The 21,172-nt window shown below is 37.2% G+C and overlaps 1 protein-coding gene across 3 annotated transcripts in view; it reads left to right on the forward strand.

Moving 5' to 3' along the window:
- The window catches only part of LOC150089829 (uncharacterized), a 281,785-nt gene that overhangs the window by 187,000 nt on the left and 73,613 nt on the right, over positions 1 to 21,172 (forward strand). For all 3 annotated transcript variants that reach the window (XM_090389668.1, XM_090389667.1, XM_090389669.1), the window contains one exon: positions 3,864 to 4,013. In XM_090389668.1, the coding sequence (XP_090245794.1) occupies positions 3,864 to 4,013 (150 nt within the window). The remainder of the gene's footprint in view (positions 1 to 3,863; positions 4,014 to 21,172) is intronic.

Consider the following 21,172-nt stretch of genomic DNA (forward strand, 5'->3'; position numbering starts at 1 on the left):
ACAATGTACAGAAGTTCAAGTCTCTTCTTTCATCTTTCACCCATGCACCGTGGGTGAAATAATCTTGGTTCTAAAAAAAAAGTACCTATACATAACAATGGTCATTGAAAAGGGAAAAAAAAATTTAGTATGGAAAACATTTATTTAACATGATATCCTGTAAGATAGTAAACTAATTATGTGGGAGATGTGGTTTCTTTCTTTGGCATTTCTTTACTTTTTATTTTATTTAATTTGCATTGTTTATTATTAGTTATATTTTACAATAATATACCTATGTAAATCTAAGCAAATCAAATCAAATTATTATATTATTGCCATCCATTATTTCTAATATATACCCATATATGTATTTTGTCTGTAAATTGCGTGTGTTCTTTGGTCGATTTGCCTGTTTTACTGGACGAAAAAAATCCCAGTTTCTGCAGAAAACCGACTATCTCAGCCACAGAGTGAAAAAAGCCCATTAAAGTTCCTCGCATCATCGACGGGATTCGAACCCTGGCCTTTTCCAATCGGTGTTGGGAGGACAGTGACAATACCACTGTGCTACCCACCCGCACAGACTGTAAATCTAAGCACATGCCATTACACAATTTTTAGTGCGAACCCCCAGGGGTTCGTGAATCACTGGTTGGGAACTGCTGGATTAGAGGACGTTACTGCATCAAAACTTTTTTTTTTTTTTTTTTTTTTTGATACTATAATAACATGTATTGCAAGGTGAAGGATTGATGAAGGATATAATGAAGGGAAATGTTGTGAAGAGGCCAGAGGAAGATTGAGGAAAACTGATAGATGAATTGAGAAGGAATGGTGGGTATGGGGTGATGAAGCAGAAGACTGAGGATAGGGAGATATGGAGAAGTGGTTTGTCAGTTGTATACTTGGACTTGCCCTTGGCAGAACATTGATGATAAATAGTAATTTTTTTAATGTTTTTATCGATATTTTTGTGATTTTATTTGAAAATAATTTCGCTTTAATGCTGGGAAAATCAAGTAAAAATAAGAATATATTGATATTTAAAAACATTTTTATTGGTGTCCTGCCAAGGGCAAGCCCAAGCATACAACTCACCAACCACACAACCTCATTAAAAAATAAATAAATAAAAAAATAACACAAAAAAAAAAAAAAACCCTTCACACAGCCTGCCTATCACTCGTGAAATGTTGGAATCAAAATGTTTATTTGTTTACAATAAATCAGTATACCTATCCCAAAATGTCTTCTTTAATAAGCAGACATTTTGGGATAGGTATACCGGTGCTTTTTTTGGGACGGTACACAACGGTACGGCGTACCGGCACCTTTACTAGTGATGTGTGACATTTGGATGCAGTGCACTTTGAAATTTGTAATATTCCGTAAATTATTTTTCACATGTTTCCCTACTATTCAAATAAGCTTAAAATTATTTAACTAAATTTGTATTTTTTACTGTCTGTTGTTATGATATTTACTGTATAAAACTGTATAACCATTTTTATAATTCTAAATTACTCAGTCAGACCTCTGTTTAACTAAGTCCTTTTATAGCGAATTATTTTGAATTCCCCTTGGAAGTTACATTTAAAATAGTTTCCGTTGAGCGAAGAAAATTTTCATATAGTGAACGGATTAGGAGAGAATTAACTCGGTATGCACTGTTCGCATTTCTGGCCTTTAGGCAATTAGTGCTGCTGCACAAATTAAGAGAGCTAAAGAATTCTACAACTTAGTGGTACCTGATAAAACCTATCCGACCACCTGTCCCACATACAGAGAGTCTTGCTAGTCAAGAGTGAGCAGATCAAGGTGTATTCCCAATGGGCTCTGGCCCACCTTCTACTGCAGTGGTGTCCAATCTTTTCCGGTACAGTGGCCATATTCAAAAAAATTCAAAGTTAGATTTCTTTAGTGTGTTACGTTTTCCATATCTTGTTGCATGTAAAATTAAAATTGAAAATATTCAAAAATTTTTTTGATAATTAACAAAATTTAAAATGCTGTTTTAGTTCACTTTCTGGGTGGGCCATAGGTTTGGACACCTCTGTGAATTAACTGTAAGCGCCCCCTCCGAGAATTAGAAAAGTGATTTACTTTTACCCTGACAAATAATTGTCTGTTGTGTCGCGGAAGTGCATTATCCACATTTTTCCATAAATGTTCCCTCCCTATCTCTGTTTATGTGGTCACAGTAGCTGAATATCCGAATGACAGTTTCAAAAAAAAAGAAAAGAAAAAAAATTCAAATTTAAGAACTAGTGACAATACCAATGACTGTGAGAAGGAAAATGAGGACAACAAAGGTATTAATCCTTCTAAACATGAATTGTTGGCATTTGGTGAAAATTAAGTTAGAAAATTGTCAATTAGGTTACAGGTAAATGAAAGAAATACAATTCATGGATTTCGGGGATACCTAATTGAAAAGAAGCTTTCGGAAGAATTGAAGCATTTGATGAATGCTCTGAGTACAATACCAATTTCATCGAGTGAATATGAATGAGGATTTTCACAAATGAATCTGATTGCCAACCCAACCAGTGCTTCGTTGTTGACAAAAACAGTTTCTTCACTACTGTTTCTTAAAATTGTAGGCCCATTGCTGACCTGCTTCAATCCAGCAAAACATGTCGATTCATGGCTGCTTTGGAAACTTCATTCAGCAACGACACACAAAGAAGAATAAAAAAAGTCGGCATAGGACAGGGGTCGGCAACCTGCTGCTCTTTAACTTTACAGCTCACATGAAGCAAAGTTTGAAACGGAGTTAGAGGACCTAAAAATGAAGGACATGTAGAGTGCAAGAGTAAAATGCCTTAAAACTGAAATTGAGGATTTGGAAAGGCAAAAGGCTGCCCTTGCAATTCTACACAAATGGACGGAAATAGATGAGTTTAAAATGCAGACCAAATTGTGTTCGATGCATGGAGTAGCTTACCGGACCCATATATAAATTTAAAAATATTTGCGTTTCAACTTTTCTCAGTTTTTGGTTTTACGTATTTCTGCGGGCAGTATTTTTGAATATGGGCTATATTAAAAATAAATAAAGAAACTGTCGTCTGAACAATGTGAGCATGTTTAATGATTGCAACATACTCAAATGATGTCGAGAGACTTGCTCAAGAAGTTCATCAGCAAAAGTCATTAATTTGTACCTAATTGTATGTGTTACGTTTTTTCAGTATTAATAAATAATATTTCAAAAAATAAATATATATATATATATATATATTTTTAATAAACACCTTTCCATTCTATTATCATTCTTCTCTTTCTTCGTGATGCCTTTCTACTTCTCTCTCTCTCTCTCTCTCGCACGCACGCACGCACGCACACACAGGGGGTAACTCAGGAATTTTTTTTTTTTTTTTTGGCTGGTGCAGCATAAGCCTCAGGCTTCCTTGTATCATGTGGCTAATAATAATAATAATAATAATAATAAAAAACTCGCCTCCCCCCCCCCCAGCTTGAGCTGAGGTGCAGCTCTTCTGATTCTCTCTCTCTTTTTTTTTTAATTAGATCAAAAATGGCTCTTTACTCAAAAAACATTGCCGACCCCTGGCATAGGGTGTCTGATTAGAACTTGATAAAAATTTGGAATATTCTACAAAAACTTTATTATGAAATTATTTTTTACTTATTTTACTCATATTTTACTTATTTTTTTTGTATACTTGAATAATAAATTTATGCTTAATAAACTGTGTTAATATACTTAATTTAAATATTGAAATGTAAATATAAAAACAAATAACATATTATTTGTTTTTATATTTACATTTAAATAAAATGTAAATATAAAATATTGAAACAAATAACACCAATGCAGCTATATGCATAGCTATATATATTTTTTCTTTTTTTGCTAGGTAGAAAAATGGAAATTGGTTGAAACCAATTTGTGCCGACAAGTTGAAGATCTGAAAGTACGTCTCCAGGCTGCTGCAGAGGAATTCAAAAACCAGTATCTACAGGGTTTGAAGTTGCAAAAAAAGTTGAACAAGCTTGAAAAGAGAAAAGTGGGTGTGCAGTACTCTTTTTTTTTTTTTTTTTTCTGCTATGTGTTTATCTCTTTTGGGGTGGGCAAGGGCCAATTTTAATAGTAAATTCCTCATTTAAAATTTAATTCAGTTATATAGTACTTCTTAATGTCTATATTGTAGTAGTCTATGTTACAAAATAGAAATATGCCATTTGTGTGGTCATTTTATTTCAATTTCTTTAATTATGCTAATTGTCAATGTCTCAGTAAAGTGGCAAAGAAATGTAAAATTTCAGAAGACATGTACAGATGGTGTGTGTTGGGGGGGAAAACTTTGCTAATTTCTTATGAATTAAACAACTGGCTAGAACAAAGGAAATCAGGATCTCTTTTCAAGGATAAAATATTTTAAAGATAAAGCATTTTTAGCCTACTTTACATGGTAGGTTTATGAAATCACTATGTATGGGCATCCTTAATAACTGATGCGTTTCCAATACAATTCAAACAACATAAGTGTGAGAGGTTTTAGCGCACTCAAATAGGTGGTTTTATTTTGACTTCTGCCATTTTTAAACTAGTGTCTTCACTTGAGGCATTCTGACAAAGTTATCTGCCAATTTAAAACAAAATGGCTGCCACTCAGATTATAAGCACTACCTGTTTGGAACTTATGTTTATAATATGATTGACAAAATTTTACAGTGTGTATGTAGGAGCGGGGACTGCTTTAGAGTTTTACAGTACCTCAGAGGAATCTGGCAGGGATTTATTTATTTCATTTTTCCATCTTTAAACAAATTGAACTATTCTCCATTCAGTTTCCACGTGTAAAGAAGTGGAAGGTAGGCTAGGCTCTTAAATCTACAAAGATTGATTGCAAAGCAAGGTTACAAAACCATTTTTCTACATATTTACCAAAACAGTTGAGACATTCATCCCATCATTTATTAAAATTGTTTGTGCCTTTGTTAAATAAATCACTAAAGAAATTGTACTCTGTCTATAATCAATTGCAAACTGCTCACTGCTTTGACTGCTCTTTTTGTTGCCCTGAATGATGGTTTTTAATTATGGTAATAAGATGGAGTGAAGGCAGAGCTATGCATTGTATGTTTTAGAATATTCCACTCAATTTTCTGATGGCTCTTGCTTCTGATTGCCATTGTTAATGTATTTGTAGCTACAATTCGACTCAGGCACAATAGGAAAAACTGTACACTTGAAAGCCTTAAGGTTTAACCCTTTTGTTGAGTATGCATGCATATGCTTTTTCATGTAAAGTGATCAAAGGAGTATACACACAATATACACCTGCATATGTACAGATTTTCTTAACTCTACAGAGACCTGTTTCCATTTATTAAACTGTTTACAAGTAATAGTAGCCATTTTTATATTTACGATAGTTTCAAAAATTAGCATAGGAGGGTATGGCCCTTTTAAAAAGCTAAATCTTAATGTTGCACATTAAGATTTAGCCTCAATCTTAATGTTGAAACTTAGAAAGGTATCAAAAGCCTTTCTAAGATCCAATTATATGATATCAAAATTATTCTTTGCATCCAGTTCCTTTGTGACTACATCATAGTATCCAATCAAATTGGTCAGACAAGACTTCCCCTTAACAAACCCATGCTGTGTCCGAGCAACTGAAGTCTTGTCTAGATGATCCTGCAATGCTTCTTTAACCAGTGCCTCCACTAATTTCCTTGCAATAGAAGTTAAACCAACAGATCTGTAATTACCTGCCTCCCTTTGATCCTCATTTGTGGATTGGGGGTCACATTTGCACATATCTGGTCCATGGGTACCTCCCCTGAGTCCAAGGAAGCTCTCATAATTATGGCTAAGGGTTTGCATACTTCCTTTGCTGCCTCCTTTAATATAACTGAATAGATTCCATCCACCCCAGGTGCCGTATATTTATCTTCAACAATTTCTCCTCCACTTTCCTCTCAGTTATTACAAATTCATCTAGCTAACTGACAGTTTAATTAACCTCTGGCATTCCCCTCCCTGAATAACTCCTCATGTTGAATGTAGATGCAAAATGTTCATTTAGTTCATTAGCTCCCTGAGCAGGATCATCAACAATTGAACCATCGATATCAAATGGACCAATCTGATTCATCCCCTTCCTTTTAGAGTTTACATAAGTAAAGAACTCTTTGCTGTTTTTCTTTGCATCCTTTGCCAAAGATTTCTCGTAATCTGACTTTGCCTGCCTAACCTCCTTTGTGACTTGGTTACAGACCAGCTTATATCTATCATAGTCTTCTGTGTCACCTGTTAACTTATATGTATCCCATGCATTTTACTTCTTTACAACATGTCTAATTATTTCATCTGACATCCATTTAGGCCTAAATCTTGAACAATATTTCTTAGTTGGTATGAAAAGCCTAGTAGCTTCCAAGATTATTTCTTTGAATGGTTCCCATTTTGAATTTTCTGCTGGTAACGTCATCAGTTGGTCCCACTGTATAGAATTTAAATACTGTCTCAGACCACCGTAGTCACCTTTACAAAAGCAAAAACCCTTCCCTTTACCCCTGATGGTACTTATCTCTTTGAGTAAATCCCACTTCAGTACACTGTGACCACTGTCACCTAGTGGTTCCTATATCTGCAGATTCTTAATGCATGAAGAATCACTACTGATAATCAGATCAAGAGTATTACTCCCTCTAGTTGCCTCTCAAACATGCTGCTGTAGAAAACAATCATCCAATAAATCCTAAATCCACAAAAGCGTGTGTGTGTGTGCGCGCGCGCGTGTGTGTGTGTGTGTCCCCAACCCACAAATTCCTGTCAATATCAGTGAAGTTAAAATTCCCTATTATAAGACACTCTGATTTACTGGCCCACTCTATTTCTCTGGAATTCAGATCCAGAAGGTGATGAAACCAGATTAAACAATATATACAATTGTAGAGGATATTAATACAAACAAAAATAAGTAATCATGGATTTTTTTTTACAAAATTTTGAATTTTCTTTTATTTTTGATAATAATCTCAGTTGTATGCCCCTAGGAAAAAATTGATAGTTAAAAACATTTATGTACATAATATTTCAATTTTCTCTGGGTCATGTGTATGGCCTAGAAATCCACTTGTCCAAATATTAGCTCAAGATTTGAGTGACTCTTCACAACTTTTGGTAGAAATGTTTATCAGTAGAAGGAACCTGTTTTGTAGAGGTGGAATATGACAGTGTTATTCCGGGAAATGAATGTGCAGATGATGCTGCAAAGCATCCTTCCAACATAGCCTCAACAAATGATCTAGTCCCATATTGTGATTATAGACACAATATACGAAGAACATGCATGGAACAATGGACACTTCTGTGGAAAATGCAAACAAATAACAAGCTATTTCAAATAAAACTCGAACCACAATTATGGACTTCTAGCCTTCGTAAAAATAGAAAAGAAGTAGTAATCTTAGCCAGAATCCGAATAGGTCACACTCACCTCACACATCTATATCTGCTTACAGGGAGTGATCCTCCTCAGTGTGCGCACTGCTCGCAGCCACTTACAGTAAAACATATACTTCTTGAATATAGCTTGTTTAACAATGCCCGACTAATGGCGTTTAGTTTCAGATCTGCAACAACCGCTGTCTCTCAAAAGCATCATAGGTAAAGAAGCAAATCTGTCTCAATTTTTTTCTATTTAAAACAAATTCAAATGTATGACCATTTCTAACTGCTGTACAAGCAGTTCTTATATATAAATTCAATTGATTTTGGAGGTGCAATATGGCCTTAATTGCCCTTGCACCAGAAAACACCACAACAACAACAACAACAGATGGAATATGCTTGCACAGAGTTGAGGCAAGGTCTTTGCTAACGTTATTGAATAGGCCTGAAGAGTTCAGGGTAACTACCAGCTTAAAAGGGGGAAAGGGTAACATATGCACTTATCTGATGATATGAATTAAAAGTAACACTTGCACACATAGATGTTTTCTTATATAAGGTCACAAAAGCCAGAGTCTTGATTTTGGTCTGATTCTCAGCATGACATCTTAAATAAACAGGAATGTAGCGTTAGAGCAGCAAATCTGAATGACTTTAGGGTTTTATCAGGGTAGTTAACAGTGCAAGAACACTTTGAACTGTGTATACAGCAATGTCAGAAGTGTTGTCAATAAAACTAACTTGTGGTTAGGACAACTAACAGTGACATAACTGAGCTGATAGATACTTGTCATCCAGAAATAGAGACAGTGAGTTTCTTATTAATTGGAAAAGGAGCAATACATGATTATTCATCATTTGAGAAAGAAATAATGAAATTATTTTTGACAAAGAGATAATGCAATGGTATTAATTCTCAGAGTAGAACAAACTTGGCTCTGCAATGAGTTGCCATGACAAGTTTGTGCCACTATTGCACTACACGCTACTTTCAAACAGAGATGTGCTATAGCTGTAGCAGCTAATGTGCTAATAAACAACCATACCATATCCCACACACACACACACACACACACACACACACACACACACACACACACACACACACACACACACACACTTTCAAACAGATGGCCTCTTCAAAAGGTTAAAAATGCTATACAAATATATCACATAATAGATTAAATTATTTTTATTAAAATGTCACAGTTAAATTGAAAACACCTCACTACCAGCAATTATATAAATTTGGTGATGTTTCAGGAGTACACTGTTTCCTGTTGTCAGTCCCACAGAGGGACTAGAATAATAGCTCAAGGTAGAAGTTAATTAAAATAAATAACAGCTGTGTTAGTGTCCATATAGCTGAAGTTAGTAAAAAAGGTAAAGTGCAGCCATTATCACCCCACTGCAGGATGGAAGCCTCCTCAACAATTCATGCTGAGGGAAATAGACCATAATCTGCTACGCTGGTCCAGTGCGGGTTGGCAGATCGACCGTATTCAGCAGTCAGGGGCTTGAACCCCGGTCTACTCAAAGAGCGTGTGCTACTGCACTCCCACTCATGACCACTCAGCTACGGAGGCCTGAAGTTAGTAGTTGACTACAATAAGTAATAGCTGAATTAGAGTAAATAATGGCTGAAGTATAGGTTAATTATAATAAATAACAGCTGAATTGCAGTGAATAATAATACAGTAAACTATAAAAACCAGTACTCTGCGATCCAGAAATATTAAGAAGGCAGTCTGGCACTTCTAACAATCACATTTGTTTCTAAATATCTGTGCAAATAAAGTGACATTTCTTTATAAGAAGCTTGTAGGACTACCTTGTCCTTTAATCTGTGTTTGGGGAGTGTAGGATATGAACTACATAGATAATGCAATGAGTTGCCATGACAAGCTTGTCCTACCATTGCACTACACACTACTTTCAAACAGATGGCCTCTTCAAAAGGTTAATTGGTCATTTGTTTAAAAGATGAGACTGCTAGTGCCAACATGTAAACAAAGCAGGTGTGAAGAAGTTGTTCGGTATGTGCTACCACGTGGTACAACTTATTACAAAGGCAAGTTCATTGTGCTGTGAGAATTAAGACCATTGCATTATCCATTCAGTTTAAATCCTGCTATCTGCAAAAAGAGATGAATGGACAAGGTAGTCACTGTAAATCTTTACATATGTAAGGAAGTTTGGTTGTTTGTGTGTGATATTTATTGAAATGTGCACCTCTAAAACTGCTCAACCACTAGGTGTACCTCTCAAAACTGTAAAATTTTAAAATCTGCCATCTTAATACCGAGGTTGACAGATTTTAAAGAGTTTACTGTAATAAGAAGAAGAAGAATTATAGTTGCTGATAGAGATTAATTACAAAGACTAATTTACAGTGACATTATTGTTAATATGAGTATGTTGGGTAGCATATAACGCTATTCTTTAATATCATTTATTTGGCATATTCAATTTTTAATGATATTATTATTATTATTATTCATTGCACTTCAGCTGTTAGTTATTGTAATTAATTTCTAATGTGAGTTATTATTCTAACCCTTCTGTGGGCCTCACAACAGGAAACAGAGTATTCCTGAAATTTAATTGCCTTCAATTCAGATAGATATATATTTATTTATTTATTTAAACATGAACAGCAGATACATTTTCAGCAAAATCTATTTACATTCTGTGTACAAAAGTAGTAAAAAAAAATAATAAAACAAAAAATAAAAAAAAATTTTGAAAGAACATAAAAAGACATACTTAAATTCAAGAATTAAGAACAAAGTTTCTTGGCATTGAATCGGTCTCGTATTAAATGTCACATGTTTAAGGTGATGGATTCTTCAGTGATGAAGGATCCATCACCTTAAACATGTGACATTCACTTTTAAGAAAATCAAGAGTTTCTGATCTTTTATGGTGGTATTTGAGCAGAAGTCTGCTCTGCAACTTCCTCTGTGGGCTCCACTTGTGATGCTGTGCTGTTCTGTCAATATGGGGCATGTCGTCCCTGCTTCTTGTGTTCTTCGAGTAAAAGTTGTAAATGACAGCCTTGGTGGCAATGAAAAAGAAGTTGCAAGTGATGCAATTGCTGAGGAGGGTGGAATAAGCCGTTACTGGAATAGCCAGCCTTCCATGGCTAAAGTTGAAAACTTAAAATCTAACCTAGCTAAAACTCTGCTAAATCTACACAAACAAAACTATTACTAGTCGAAAGCTCTTCTGAAGAGGAATTGAACAATATAAGTCTTGACTAGGGTTCTTGCAGACAAACAGCAAAAGGGGGGAAAATGGCAGGAGCTCAAAAGCACGTGTCCGATGTGATAAGAACTCAGAACGAACAAACAAATGATAGATTTTTATTTATTTATTTATTTAAACATGTGAACAGTGAATCCATTTTTCAACAAAATCTATTTACATTTTATGTACAAATGAAAAAATATATATATAAAGAAAGAAAACTTTCGGTAGGAAAAAAAACCCGCACTTGAACAAACGATAGATTTTTTTTTTTATTTAAACATGAACAGTAGATACATTTTCAGCATTATCTATTTACATTCTATGTACAAAGACAAAAAAAAAAAAAAGGAAAATTTTAGAAAAAAATAAAAATAAAAAAAAAAACATTTTAACTTCAAGAAGTAAGAAGACAGTTTCTTTGCATCGGATCAGTCTCATATTAAACGTCACATGTTAAATCTTCACCATCACCAAAGGTGATGATGAAGAGATGACTGCCACTGTTCCATTCACTGTTAAGATGATCAAGAGTTTCTAGTCTTTTATGGTGGTATTTGAGTAGAAGTCAGTTCTGCGACTTCCTCTGCAGGCTCCACTTGAGATGTTGCACTGATGTGTTGACAGGAGGAAATCATCACTGCATCTTATGTGCTTCAAGTAAAAGTTATAGATGACGGCCTTTGCGGCAATGAATAAGAAGAAAAGCGCCTCCGTAGCCAGGTGGTCAGGAGCAGCAGTGCGTAGCACATGCTTCTTGATTAGAGCGGGGTTCGAGCCCGTGACCACCAAATACGGAGGATGCGGAAAGGTCATGGAATGACCACCGCATATCCCCGGAGCAATATGGCCTTAGTTGCTAATGCACCTAAAAACCAAATAACAAAAAACAACAACAATGAATAAGAAGTTTGCAAGTGGTGTGTGTTGTCAGTTCAGAGTGAGGCAGATACCAGTAGTCCTCCCAAGTGTCGGTGTGGTTGCAGGCGAGCCTTGCAGCATCCAGTGTGTACTTGATCAGTTTGTCATTCACCTGGCATGGCAGGTACATGTGTTCCAGGGTACCTGGAGTGGCGCAGAAGAGGCAATAATTTGGGGTGCGTAATCCAAAGATTTGTAACTTGACTGGGGTAGGAAGGATGTTGTGCCACAGTCTCCACTGTGGAACCTCCCTGTATGGGAGGTTCCACCGAGAGTCAGATGGTGGCTTGCAGTAGGCATGTGATTGATAGATAGACAGACAGAATTGAAAACAGTGGAGGGGCAAAGGCATGTGGGAGTTACAAAACAGGTAGATATGAAGTTTTCTGAACAGTAAACAGCAGCCAGGAAAGCCTGTGGTGTCCTATTGATGATTTATTAAATGTTATCCTGTAGAGATAGGAAGGTCATAATCCCACTGTATAAGTCAATTGTAAGACTACATTTGAAATATTGTGTTCACTTATGGAGACTTCATCTGAAAAAAGACTGAGCATCTTGAAAGGGTCCAAAGACAGGCAACTCGAATTGTGAGATTGGCAGGACAATAACCGTATGAGGTAAGACTGATTATGCAGGCTACAGAGCTTGGCAACCAGGCACCTCAGAGGTGACCTTATTGAGGTTTATAAGGCTCTGAGAGGTATTAATAAAATGAATGAAGATGGAATTTTCAGTGTTATAAAGAATTCCAGAACTAGGGACCATAAATTCAAAATACAGGGGTTTAGGTTTAGGTTATAATTAGATTGTAGGAAGTTTTCTTTTAGCCAGCAAGTCGTTGATTGTTGGAACAAGTTGCCCTCACAGGTGGTTGAGGCTGTTTCACAGGTTTGAATAAATTCAAAGGTCAACAAGATAGTTACCTGTTTGAGGAGGGAAGCATATAATTTGTATTTTCTTATCTACTTGGGTTTTTTTTTTTTTTTTTCCCTTTTCTTCTTCTCCAGTGCAGCAAAAGCCTGTGACTTCCTTGTACTGTATGGTGAATACTATTACTATTTCAGTTTGCACCTTATCGATCGAATGGAGCAAATGGGAAATTAACTCATCCTGGAAGACAAAATTTTTAAATAAACTAAGTGATTATTATTTGTCATCATTTTTAAGGAAAGAATTTTCGGATCTGATCATTGCCCATGATCCTGATAGTTTTACAGGGTTGCAGTACTGGATCGATTTGCTAACAGTGATCAATTGGTATAGCGATTTATGAAGATTAAGGTCTGAGTTGTTAGACTTAAGGGCGTGGGGTTTTTATTTCAGGAAAGGAGACTGGTCATCTAAGGTGCTATTCTTAAATTATGGAATAATTTTAAAGTTGCTGTAATAAAATCCTCAAAATAATATATATTGCATGAAGAGAATGTCAAAGTGGATGAATAAGGAATCATTTAGTTCAAGAGCAGAAAATAAGTGATGAAAAGTATTGAAGAATATAATAATTATAAGTTGATCTGTAATAGTACCACAGAAATAGTTAGGCTAGCCTAGGCTGACTATGAGAAATCACTAGCTGAAAGAGAAAGAAAGGGGAAAAGAAGTTTAGTAAGTATATTAATACAAAGGGAAAAAACAGCAAATGAGATTGGCCCCTTGCATTGACAAACCCAGCTGATTAATTCAATGGGTAATTTACATCAATCTTTACAGCTGAAGCCTTTCAGAGCAAGCAGAAACTGTACTATTAAATCTGAAAACTGCACAATCAGCAATGTGGAAATTACAATAATTGCTTACTAGAAAAAATTTGTAGCCCGAGGGCAAGTAAGGCCCTGGGTTACATTACATATTCCTAGTTATTTTACTAGAAGACATCAAACCATTAAGGTTAGTGAAGAATGCGTCAAATCATAACAGTTAATAATGAAAGCTATTAGCCTAAATCAAGGGTTCCCAATGGGTGGTTCGCGAACTCCTGGGGGTTCGCACTAAAATTCTGTAATGGCATCTGCTTAGATTTACATAGGTATATTATTGTAAACTACAAAATATAACTAATAATAAACAATAAAGTAAAATAAAATTAAAGAATAACCAAGGAAAGAAACCACATCTCCCACAATTCCTTATAATTACTTTACTATCTTACAGTATACCATGTTAATGAATATCTAAAATTATTTCTTGACTAAATGTCTAAGAGTATGAAAAGGGTTGTTTATGCATGATTACTGCACTTCCATCATTTCTACTACCCAGGTAGTATGCATGCATTGTTTGATTACATCTCATATTGTGAATACCTTCACAATGAATTGCCGAGGTATTGTACTGCTTTGAATAAGTAACGCTTCACCAGTGGAGAAATGTCACATTCTCGGTGGATACCACCACCCAGATGGAACCATTTCGAAGCTTGTTGGCTTACTCGTTGGTGGGTGGGCAGGCAGGTACCCTGTTGTTGCAATAGCAACAACCCAATTATGAAGTATAACTCCACAATTAGCTTGTTATCCCACATCTACACGTTGTTCGCAAGGGTCATTACTAACAGATTAGAAAGAATACTTGATGAGAATCAACCGAAAGAGCAAGCTGGCTTTAGGACAGGATTCTCAACTATGGATCACCTTCACGTAATATCACAGCTAATGGAGAAAGCAAATGAATATAAAACACCATTATGCCTGGCATTTGTGGATTATGAAAAGGCATTTGACTCCATACAGCATAAGGCAATGTTTCAGGCACTGCAAAGACAAGGCATAGATACCCCGTGTATTACGATTTTGAAGAAAATATATGAGAGTGCTACCTCCTTTATTAGACTAGACAAAGACAGTAGGAAATTTAAAATTGAGAAATGAGTTCGACAAGGAGACACAATATCTCCGAAGCTGTTTGCTGCTGCCCTTGAGGAAGCTTTCAGAAGATTAGACTGGTCGCAGAAAGGAGTCAATGTGAATGGAGAGTACCTAAACCATTTACGATTTGCAGATGACATTGTGGTCATAAGCCACGATCCCAAAGAATTAGAGGAAAATCTTAATCAGTTATGCACAGTTAGTAAGGATTTTGGACTAAAGATGAATATGGCTAAAACAAAAGTAATGATGAACAAGTATGCCACAGAAAGGGAAATAATGATTGAAGGAGCAGTAACTGAAAAGGTGGAGTCATATACTTATCTGGGACAAGTTATTAGCTGTAATAATGATAAATGGCTGGAAGTCAAGAGAAGAATAAATTTTGGATGGATAGCATTCAGGAAATATAGTCACATACTGAAGAGCAATATCCCAGTTTGTCTGAAACGTAAAATAACGAACCAATGTATACTCCCACCATGACTTATGGAAGTGAAACTTGGGCACTCACCAAAAGAATGGAAGAGAAGCTGAGAACTACACAGCGAAGAATGGAATGAATTATATTGGGAATCAGACTGTTAGATAAGAAGAGAAACACATGGATTAGGCAGCAAACTCAAGTAAAGGACATTCTTATCAAAATTAAAGAACTAAAATGGTCTTGGGCAGGACACATAGCTCGAAGACATGATGACAGATGGATTAAGAAAATAACAGAATGGTATCCAAGAGGAGCTAGAAGAAAACCTGGAAGACAAAGGCGGAGATGGATAGATGAAATTCATGAGTTTGTGGATAGTAAATGGATGGCCAGTGCTCAAAACAGAAGGAACTGGAAAGTTGTTGGAGAGGCCTTCATCCTGCAGTGGATTGAAATTGGCTGATGATGATGAACTCCACAATATGAGAGATGCTTGATGGTGTGCATGGTTTAATCTAAATATATTTGTTGACTAAATTTCTAAAAGTATGTAAAAGGTTGTTTATGCATGGGTAATGCGACATATAATTAACCGATGCATGCATAATACCTAGGTAGTAGAAATGGTGGAAGTGCATACCTTTTGGTTAGAGTTCGACGACCAACGAGGCTAATTGGATTTTATTTCTACTAGGCTACTAGAGACGGTCGTATTCAAAGCCGCTAAGTGGATTTTTCTTATTTATTGATTTGAAATTATTGTTTTTCTAAAACTTTTGATTTAACTTTAGTAGTATAACATTATTTTGTGATTTTCTGATTAATTTGGTGTATTTATTCTTTACTCGGCCTTGTAATTGCATAAAAGTATTGGTAAGGATTTCCACGTGTTTCAACTCCACTACTGTTCGTAATTTTCCCGCCTTTGTGATACGATACTACTTTGTGATACGAGCGTTAGTTGAACTTCGTTAGCAGTTATATTGTACGTTTAAATAAATACATATAAAGACTTAGATTACAAACGTAATATAATTAATTATATTTAACATAATTAATAACATAACATAATTAATTATAATTAATTAATAAATGAATAGAATCATTACTCAGACCAGAGCAGCAAAGCAAAAGGCTCAAGCTAATGGAAGTGCTGTGGCTCAGAGCAGAACTGAGAGGGGCAGTTGTCCTCTGATTCACAGCCTTATAAAATGCACTGTTTGCTTGATGTTTGCAGAGCAATCGGGTACAGGACATGATACTGCCAAGGGGGATGTCTTTGTGTGTGCGCGATGCAAGGAGTGTATCGATATCAGGCAACAACTCGGCGTTCTTATGGGCCTATATGAGAGCTTGAAGGACAGGGTGGATGCCCTCGAAGAAACTAAATTGAGGGGCCCATCAAGCTCTCAGCTGCCCACATCAATGCCAGAGCTTGCACTTGGGCATCGCGTTACACAGAGACAACCCCCAAGGCAGAATGCGCTGGTCCCAAAGGAACTAGTAGTTGTTGGTGACTCTATTGTCAGGGAAACGGGAAACATGCTTTGTAAAAAAGATAGGTGGAACAGGACCAGGGTATGTCTGCCAGGGGCAAAGGTTGATGACGTTGTAGAGCGAATATCATCTTTTAAGGGCACAAAAGGTGATATAGTTGTACACGTTGGCACTAATAATATTAAGAGTAGGAGACCGGCAGAATTACTTAACAAGTACAGGTCACTGTTGAACAAAAGCCGAGAATTAGGGTTGAATTTGAAAGTGTCTGCAATTCTGCCCAGACACGATAGGAGGGAGTATATGATGAGAGCCTTGTCGATCAATTTGGCCCTGGAAAGATTGTGCAAGGCTCAAGGGGTAGAATTTTTTTCAGCCTGGACTGTACTTGTTAACAGGAGAGATTGCTTCTACAGGGATGGGATACACTTAAATAGAAAGGGTGCCAGAATATTTGCTGATGCTATCGAGGCAGTGTTAGGTGGGTCGGAAAACTGCTTGGGGGGAGACAAAGACCAATAGATTGACAGTAGCCACTGGCAGAGGTGAAAGAGATTCTTGCACTGCTTCTATTGGAATGAGCAGAAGCCTGAAAAACAAGATGCATGGTATTTCAGAGACTGCTGGGAGCCATTGCAGTACAAATAAACACATGGGTTGTGTTAGGGTAGCTAAGAATAGAAACAGGTGCAGGTATACTTGCGTGTACACCAATGCTAGGAGTTTAGTAAATAAATTTGATGAATTTGAGGTATTGCTCAAAACATCAAAGGCAGATATTGTTGGGATATCAGAGACGTGGTGTCACACAGATATAAGGGATGCAGAACTGCAATTTGGGGAGTACAACGTCTACAGAAAGGATAGACAGGATAGGAAGGGGGGGAGGGGTTATGCTATTAGTTAAGAAACACATAAAAACCAAGGAAGTGAAGCCAGTCGACATCGCTGGACAGTGCAGTGTTGAGTCAGTTTGGTGTGACATAAGCATTGGGAGATCAAAATTGATAGTAGGAGTGTGCTATAGGCCTAATGACTCTGATGAGTATAATAAGGAACTGTACAGGGAAATAGAGTGGGCCAGTAAATCAGAGAGTCTTATAATGGGAGATTTTAATTTCCCAGATATTGACTGGAATTTGGGGGCTGGTTACTCACACACTAGCAGAGCTTTTGTGGATTTATTGGATGATTGTTTTCTACATCAGCATGTTCGGGAGGCAACTAGAGGGAGTAATACTCTTGATTTGATTATCAGCAGTGATTCTTCATGCATTAAGAATCTGCAGATAAATGAACCACTAGGTGGCAGTGATCACAGTGTGCTGAAGTGGGATTTACTGAAAGAGGTAACTACCATTAGGGGTAAAGGGAAGGGTTATTGCTTCCGTAAAGGCGACTACGATGGACTGAGACAGTATTTAAATTCTATACAGTGGGACCAACTGATGATGTTACCAACAGCAAATTCAAAATGGGAAGCATTCAAAGAACTTATCTTGGAAGCTACTAGGCTTTACATACCAACTAAGAAATATTGTTCAAGGTTTAGGCCAAAATGGATGTCAGATGAACTAATGAGGCATATGGCAGAGAAGAAAAATGCATGGGATACGTACAAATTAACACATGACACTGAAGCCTTTGATAGATACAAGTTGATATGCAACCAAGTTACAAAGGAGGTTAGGCAGGCGAAGGCAGATTACAAGAAATCCTTGGCAAGGGATGCAAAGAAAAACAGCAAAGAGTTCTTTACTTATGTAAACTCTAGAAGGAAGGGGATGAATCAGATTGGTCCACTTGATATTGATGGGTCAACTGTTGATGATCGTGCTCAGGTAGCTAACAAACTAAATGAATATTTTGCATCGACATTCACACTTGAGGAGTTATTCAGCAAGGGGAATGCCAGAGGTGTATTCAACTCTAGCAGTAAGCTACAGAATCTTGAAATTACTGAGAGTAAAGTGGAGGAGAAACTGTTGAAGATAAACACAAGAAAGGCACCCGGGGTGGATGGGATCTATCCAGTTATATTAAAGGAGGCAGCAAAGGAAGTAAGCAAACCCTTAGCCATAATTATGAGAGCTTCCTTGGACTCAGGGGAGGTACCCATAGACTGGAAATGTGCAAATGTGACCCCAATTCACAAAGGAGGATCAAAGGCTGACACAAGTAATTATAGACCTGTGAGCTTAACTTCTGTTCCAGGAAAATTAATGGAGGCACTGGTTAAAGAAGCACTGCAGGATCATTTAGACAAGACTTCAGTTATAGCTCAGACACAGCATGGTTTTGTTAAGGGGAAGTCTTGCCTGACCAACTTGATTGGATACTATGATGCAGTCACAAAAGAACTGGATGCAGGGAATAACTTTGATATTATATACTTGGATCTTAGAAAGGCTTTTGATACTGTTGCACATGGAAGACTGCTACACAAATTGGAGCAGTGTGACATTGGAGGCAAATTGCTGCTATGGATAAAGGGGTGGTTGAGGGGGAGAAGACAGAGAGTGGTAATAAATGGGCACTGCTCATCGTGGACTAATGTTATTAGTGGAGTCCCTCAGGGCTCAGTGTTGGGTCCATTATTGTTTTCTGTATTTATAAATGATATTGATTTTATTTATTTATTTATTTCGTATGATGTGATCAATACATGAAGGAACCAGTTTTTTCTTGCTTCCTTCATGTATCGTGGCCGGGATATCCAACCAACCGGTTGGTTCGGCACCATCGTGATATCCAGCCCGAGGCGGGAATCGAACCCGCGACCTTTGGGTTGCTGGGCAGGCACTTTACCTACCCGGCTAGCCCGGTCGGCAATGATATTGATGATGGTATATCAAGCTTAATGTCCAAGTTTGCAGATGATACAAAGGTTGGCAGGGTTGTCAAGGACACTACTGACACTATGCTGCTGCAACAGGATCTGGAAAGGTTGTGCAGATGGGCTGAGAGGTGGCAAATGAAGTTTAACATTGACAAATGTAAAGTACTACACATGGGAAACAGCAACCCTAGAGAAACGTATCAACTCTGTGGTACTACACTGACAGTGGTAGAGAATGAAAGGGACTTGGGGGTGGTTGTGCAGGCAGATATGAAGTTCTCTGAGCAGTGCAGACGGGCTGCAAGAGTAGCTCATGGAGTATTGTCAATGATATACAGGAATTTTTCCAGCAGGGATAAGGAGGTGATTATTCCATTGTATAAGGCAATGGTCAGGCCACACCTAGAGTACTGTATACAGGTCTGGAGGCCTCATTTCAAGAAGGATGTAGAGCTGCTGGAGCGAGTACAGAGAAGGGCAACAAGATTAGTGAATGGAACAAAGGGGTGCTCTTACGAAGAAAGGCTTAAGTTTTGCAAATTACAGTGTCTGGAGACTAGGCACCAGCGAGGTGATCTGATAGAGGTGTATAAAGCCTTGAATGGTTTAAGCATGCTCAATGCTGATGGGATTCTTCCTCTAGCTCAGAAAAATCACCTGAGAGTGCATAAATTCAAATTGAGGAAAGACAGATGTAGGATAGACGTGCGGAAATTTGCCTTTGGCCAGCGGGTGGTTGGTTGGTGGAACAGACTTCCATCCTTTGTGGTGGAGGTTGATAGCCTAAATAAGTTTAAGGCTCAGCTGGACGGGTATTTTGAACGAACAGAGGGGTGAAGTGGAAGTGGGTTTTTTTTTTTTTTTTTTTTTTTTGGCTGATGCTGCATAAGCTTGCTTTCTTGCATCAAATGCCTCTGCTAATGCTAATGCATTACCTATGCATAAACAACCTTTTTCATACTCTTACACATTTAGGCAAGAAATAGTTTTAGATTAGGATGTGTTCAAGGGGTGGTGACGTGCATTCCATAACCTCTCCTACCCAAATGTTAACTTCACCTTCTCGGGGCGAACTGGCCCATTTCCACAGACAAGGCTGTGGCAACCAAGTCACAGCAGTATAACTGTCCCATCAACATACAGAGGAAATGCAGTACCTGAAGCCTGTCTAGAGGCTATAAGGTGGCAGCCCCACCACTAGACTTACCCCGCGAAAGGCTGGTAACCTATCCGGGGGACATTCTAAATACTCTTCTAAATACTTGGTGGTTTTTTTCCCTTTTCTTCTTCTCCAGTGCAGCAAAAGCCTGTGGCTTCCTTGTACTGTATGGTGAATGCTATTACTATTTCAGTTTGCACCTTATTGATCGAATGGAGCAAATGGGAAAGTAACTCACCCTTGAAGACAAAATTTTTAAATAAACTCGAAATAAGCTCAAGGGAAAAAACTGGAAGGATCTCAAGGATAACGAGCTAGGCAATGGATATAGGACTACGATTAAGGAACTTAAAGTAGCAACTTAGAACGTTAGGTAAATAAATCACAAATTAGATGAATTGACCATGGAACTAGAAAATAGAAATATTGACATAGCAGTCATTACCGAAACAAAAAAGAACAAAGGATCCAAAGAAATAGGTAACTTCATAATGATATACTCCGGCGTACCAAGTGAAATGTGGGCATCGTCGGGAGTTGCTGTTATAATAAAGAAAGAATTGGAAAACAAAATATTAGACTACTCTTGGATATCACCCAGAATATTAAAATTAAGACTAAAAATTCTATCTTTTACAATAACAATCATTGACATCTGTGCACCAATAGAAGGCAACATTGATGAAACTGCAGAATTTTATGACGAATTACAACAGATCATACTAACAAAAATGAGTATCTCATGCTAGCAGGAGATTTTAATGTAAGGGTTGGTGCCCAATCAGTAGACAAATGTATAGGA

The sequence above is a fragment of the Mastigoproctus giganteus genome, chromosome 2, assembly GCF_048544385.1.
Source record: "Mastigoproctus giganteus isolate SK-2022 chromosome 2, ASM4854438v1, whole genome shotgun sequence".
In the NCBI taxonomy this organism is placed as follows: Eukaryota; Metazoa; Arthropoda; class Arachnida; order Uropygi; family Thelyphonidae; genus Mastigoproctus; species Mastigoproctus giganteus.